This window comes from Sinocyclocheilus anshuiensis, unplaced genomic scaffold (genome assembly GCF_001515605.1).
Source record: "Sinocyclocheilus anshuiensis isolate Anshui unplaced genomic scaffold, SAMN03320099.WGS_v1.1 scaffold343, whole genome shotgun sequence".
Lineage (NCBI taxonomy): Eukaryota > Metazoa > Chordata > Actinopteri > Cypriniformes > Cyprinidae > Sinocyclocheilus > Sinocyclocheilus anshuiensis.
This window is the reverse complement of record NW_015549598.1, coordinates 1,318,666-1,324,256: the sequence shown is the minus strand read 5'-3', so window position 1 is coordinate 1,324,256 and position 5,591 is coordinate 1,318,666. Positions and strand designations below refer to the sequence as shown.

At 36.2% G+C, this 5,591-nt stretch overlaps 1 protein-coding gene across 1 annotated transcript in view; it reads right to left on the bottom strand.

The window, feature by feature from the left end:
- Positions 1–4,289: 4,289 nt before the first annotated feature.
- The window catches only part of LOC107658564 (nuclear receptor subfamily 2 group F member 1-B-like), a 4,246-nt gene continuing 2,944 nt past the window's right edge, over positions 4,290–5,591 (bottom strand). Inside the window, exon 3 of the mRNA XM_016447152.1 lies at positions 4,290–4,664. Coding sequence (XP_016302638.1) covers positions 4,390–4,664 — 275 coding nt within the window. The 3' untranslated portion in view covers positions 4,290–4,389. The remainder of the gene's footprint in view (positions 4,665–5,591) is intronic.

Genomic DNA, 5,591 nt, shown 5'->3' with positions numbered 1-5,591 from the left:
TGTTTGTGGGCGGGGCCAAGTTGTTCGCGGCCGGCCAACGTAGAACATAGGCGCACATTATGCAAATGTGTTACCCTGTGACGTGTAGCCGTCACGGAAGTGGGATTCGAATGACTAACGACTCATTTCGGCTGTTCAGAGTCGATTCTTTATTTTGGGAGACAACAACTTTATTTATCGTGCACTTTCAGCTTTACAACTTTGCAGATCATTTACATTCTCATACAGCTACATTACACACTGCATGAAAGGCAATATTGGAAATGGCATAATTGGGGCACTTTAAACAAATGCGTATGTTGGTATATATTCTATTATTACAAACTTTCAAAAATCTCAGTGGCAGTTCTGTCCATGTTCATGTGTGCAACTTCTTGTAAAACTGATTATGTTTGAATGGAATGCTTGGACAAATAAAAACCTGTATCAAATGCGTTGAGGCCAGGATGCAGAGGAACAAAGGCTGATAATGGGTCAGACAGTAAAGTGCTCTGCAATTACACCTGCAGGACGTAATTGACTGGGAGAAGAACAGACCATGTCTGATCATCAGTGAACAACAAAAGAGCAAAAGAGCAGGTACCATCTCTGATCGTCTGAGAGACAAAGACAAATTAACATTGTTGATCAAAGATTGCTTGATAAGTTCAGGATTTTAGAATGAGCTCTTTTTTGATTCCGGAGTAGGCATATGAGTTGAATTAGCCACAACACACAGGACATTGAACTGGAATGATGGGTAATTTAGTCATATAAATTCAAATATATTTGGATAGATAGATAGCTGTATTTTTATGTATATTTATTCTACTGTTCAGAAAGTTTCAGTTAGACTTTTTAATGTTTTATTGCAAATATTTTAATGTGTCTTATGCTTATCAAAAAGCTGCATTTATTTGATACAAAAATACACTAATAACTGTAATATTGTGAAATATTATTACAATTTAAAAGGACTTTTTTTATTTTAATATATTGTAAACTGTTATTTATTTCTGTGATGCAAAGCTGAATTTTCAGCATCATTACTCCAGTCTTCAGTGACACGTGATCCTTCAGAAATCATTTTAATATGCTGATTTGAGCTCAAGAAACATTTCTTATTATTATCAATGTTGAAAACAGTTGTGCTGCTTCACACAGGAATTCAGGAATTGAACTGGAATTTAAAAGCCATTCTCAATTGACAACTGGCTGTGAATCTAATCTGCCATCTTTCTAGCTACTTCAAATCCACTTAAAATATAGTACCTGGATGCAAATGAGCTAATTATGCCGAGACAAAGAATACAGACTGGATTCAAGTCTTAACCCGGGTTTGGAGTTCCCTTCAATTTCCATTCCAGAATGCCTATTGTCCATTACTAAGGATCCAGGACCCTAAAGGAGACCCTAACTTGATTCAGTTAGACAGCACTCCCATCTCCAGATTGTTATGCAGTGTCTTTACAGGTTGATAATCCAGTAAGACTATATTGCTGCCCATGCATGACAGGAAGGCCTTCAGTGGGGCCGCCCATATTTACATGCACAAATCTGTTCTTTCATTTACGTTTTTATCCATATTTGCAGGATATCACATTTGCAGTGATAAACAATAGCTTTCTTAGCAATATTTTCTTCACAATGTCTATGTTTGCATTTCCACACTAGCTGCTTAGACAGAGTTTCCTCTAACAGCTGTACCCTTGATCCGAGCACGTATCCTATGATACAAATGTCCAACACAGACCCTCCTCGTGGCCATCAGGAATTCCCCTGTGGACGAGCCTGTGCTTTATTCCGAGCTCCAGTTCTCCTCACGGGTCCCCAGGCACCGCCGGGGTCATGGCTAACCCAGGCACGGTGTCAGCAATTCATCTGAGATGCCAGGAGTTCATGATACACCTCAGCTCAGGAGGAGATCCACACATGATGGGGTCACGGAGTTCACAATAACCAGAGACTCTGGCTGTCAGACTCAACACACTGTTTTCTTATAACTGGGGGGATGCCATAGACTTCTGTTGTTTTTATATAAAGCTTATTGACTTACAGGCTGCCTAAAATGATTTTTTTCTAGAAACTTAAGAAAAGCAGATGTCTCCTAAAAGAGGTTTTGTCAGGTTTACCTCACTTCTGAGGACAATAAATCCACACACGGATAAAAAATAAATACAACGCTTCAACAACCTGATTAAAAACTACTGTGATTTTGTAGCCTGATTTAGAGAAACTACAATATGAAATCCATCCAAATATTTGTGCTGCCTACGGGTAATTTTCAGTAGACCAACTAAAAATTCTGAAAGGCCAGTTTCGTTTCGCGCATGCGTATTTCTATACTCGATATAATTAGAAAAACGGGCGTGCCTAATAATTAGAACCGTCACAAAGGTCAGAAGACAAAAATCGGTTTAAATTAAATCGATAAATTATAAATAAATCCTTATTAAGTCCATATTAAGTGACGATAAATTATTACAAACTATATTTCGTGTATAAACGTAAGTTTGGGAAAGAATTTCTGTCTAAAACGATCTATTTATACAACATAATCAGTTTTACGTGTTATGGGCAATTTTTTTTTCGAAGAAAAGGCGCTTCGTCTTTAATTTTCTCGACTGGAAACTTTCATTTGAAAGAAAACGCTTGCTGAAAAAAGTAAGTTGGTCAGAAAAAAAGCATGTTTTACTTGTAGCCTTTATTAAGCTACTTCTTCAATACTGCAAAGATATCAGTACACAAGTATTATGCATTATATATAAAACATAATAGATTTATACACCATCATAAATAAAAACGTAGCTTTGCTGCCTGTATCTGGAATATGAAAGATGAACAAGCAGAGCTATGAGATATGGCAGTATCGAAATCCAGCACATATGCTGTCCAATTCAAATGAATCTGGTTTCTTTGAAGGCTGATCTGAGTGATGTGAAAAGACCACAAGGCTTTCTTACAACAAAACACATCTCACGTGTCCAGGTTATAATCGGTCTGGGAATTAAGAACTGTTTTGTCTGTCTCCATCAGATAAAATTACAATGTTTCTGATCAACATAAGCCTTTACAGCCCAAACGATCTATCTTTTTCATAAGGTTGATTCAAAACTCGTCCAGATATGCGAGTTAGCCTACCTATTTTAAAAAGTGACATTTTATTTATTTATATTTACAAGATATTTACACTGATTCAAATTTAACTTTCCCACGAATGTTTTATATTTTATAAATGTATAGGCTATAGTAGCCTATTTTATGACCTTGCTGAAAGAAAAAAAATTTTTCGTCTAACTATGGCATATGAACGTCAATAAAATTCACAGTATGGAGTTCTACTTAATACTACCTAAGTTTTAATCCGTGCAAAATTAATTAATAAACCTATAGCTTATCTAATGATAAACTACTGCATATTGTGTTGCTTTGCGTGTTAACCTGCATGTGAATTAAATGACTGTATATAGCCTACACTACAGCAAAATAATTAATTTTGTGTAAATATTTAAAGCCACAGTGATGAATAGCCTATGATATTACGATGATTTAGAAAAAAAACACCGTTTTGTAGCTAAAATGATCTCCTACCTTAAGGGAGTATTGTTTTAGTTTCTTTACTTCAACAGTTTCTACAAAAGATATCAAACTATTTTAAAACAGTAGCGCTTCGAGCATGACAAGACCGCAGCTTTATGAAAATTAACATCAGTTTGTCTCTCAAAGTTATGAAAACTATCTTTATTAGCAAAAGTACAGACAAAAGCACATTTACGCACGAAATGATTAATGAAAATGGTTTAATCAAATATTGCATCGTACATCAAATCCAACAGCCCCCCATCGCCCACCCTGACAGCCCCAAAAAAATCATCTGCAGGTTTGAAGTGTAACATTTTATACCGAGAAAAACGTTGGAAAACACAACAATAATATTTCTTGTCGAGCCTCAGAAAAGTATAACCTTAAGTGCTGTGGTTGATTGTTTCGATCATGTGTACATGAGCAGGAAAATAAATACAGCAAAATAAATAATTGTTAAATCCATTGTCTCCGCTTAAAACAAAAATTATTTTTTTTTTGTTTACCGTTTTTAGGGTAACACCAGTTATTTCTGTTATTTTGGATCAATGCATATCCCCTCGTTCAAAAATCTACATTTGCATTTAAAATGGACAGTTACACTGAAGAAATGAATCAAAAGTTATTTTATAAAGTATTTTTATGTCACATGTCATGGTTTACTGTTAAGAGTAGAGATCAGGAGAAAGAAAGTAAAGATATCTTCACATTTTCACGAATAGCATTGCTATATAAACCGACACTTAAGAGTTTCTGCATCCTCCGTGACTGTTTATAGTTTTTTATGTCTGTAAATGCTCACCAAATGTCCCCATCTTCATTTTCCTCTCACTGAATTGACATGTAAGGCCAGTTGAAACTGCTGCCAGATAGCAGCATATCCCTGATGAGCGTCTCAATGGGCGTTTTACCCACCAGCCGAACGAAGAAAATCTGTTCTATGACGGAGGAGGAGACCATCCGGAGCGCGGGGAGTCTCAGCAGAAGCTTGCCGAAGCGTGTGGGCTGGTTCGGGTACTGACTCCTCACATACTCCTCCAGAGCACACTGAGATTTCTCCTGAAGACCTTCTATGTGCGGCACGTCTGAAAGGCCGCATGCATCTGCATATAAAATGAATATAGCCATTAAACACACATCATTCAAAAGAATAACATCTCTGACATGTTTACATAAATCTTCAGTGTAAATATGCACTATATTTAACATGGTTCAGAAAAACTGAAATCGTACAATATAAAGCGTTTGCATTCATTTATTTTCTTAGTGAAACACAGAATTAATTCATTTGAAAATCTAATTGTCTCAGTCAAAGGAGTTTGACCCACAACCTAAATTAAGTCAGTAGACAACTATTTTTAATTCAAGAAAGCATTAGCCACGTTAAACGAATGTACATCTCAGTTTCATTTCTTAATGTTTCTCATTATTTACGATTAAATACGCATGGATGCAGCGAATTAACGAAGCGAATTAAGCTCTGAATGCTGCGTTGTTTGTATAGGATATATTCAAAAAGTTTAATAGAAACTTCTTAGAGAGTAATTAAAACAATAATAAGAGGAAACTCCTCAAAATAACAGTTTGGGCCACACTTTTTTCTTTTTGGAATATTTCACTGTTCTTCAAAACGGGTTATACTTTAGGAAAACAAACATCAGCGTGTGACTTTTACAGGGTCCATTTTTCTGTCAGCCTATTTTCTTGGCGCATTCGGTCAACCCAAATGTCTTGTGGCGCAGTTTAAATCAAAACAACAAATTTTATTTATATTTGTGGTGTGTACATTTATAATACAATTAAAAATAAAACTACATCTGTTTTGTCCATGAGTCCTATTACTGAACCGAAAAGCCCGCGTACTCCAATGTCGGCGTACTGTTGCTATACACTCTACAAAATGCTGGGTTAAATACAACCCAGTGCTGGGTAAAATAGGGACAAACCCAGCAATTGGGCTGTTTTGACCCAGCGGTTGGGTTAAATGTTTAACCCAACCTTCTGGGTAGTAACCCAACCGCTGGGTCAAA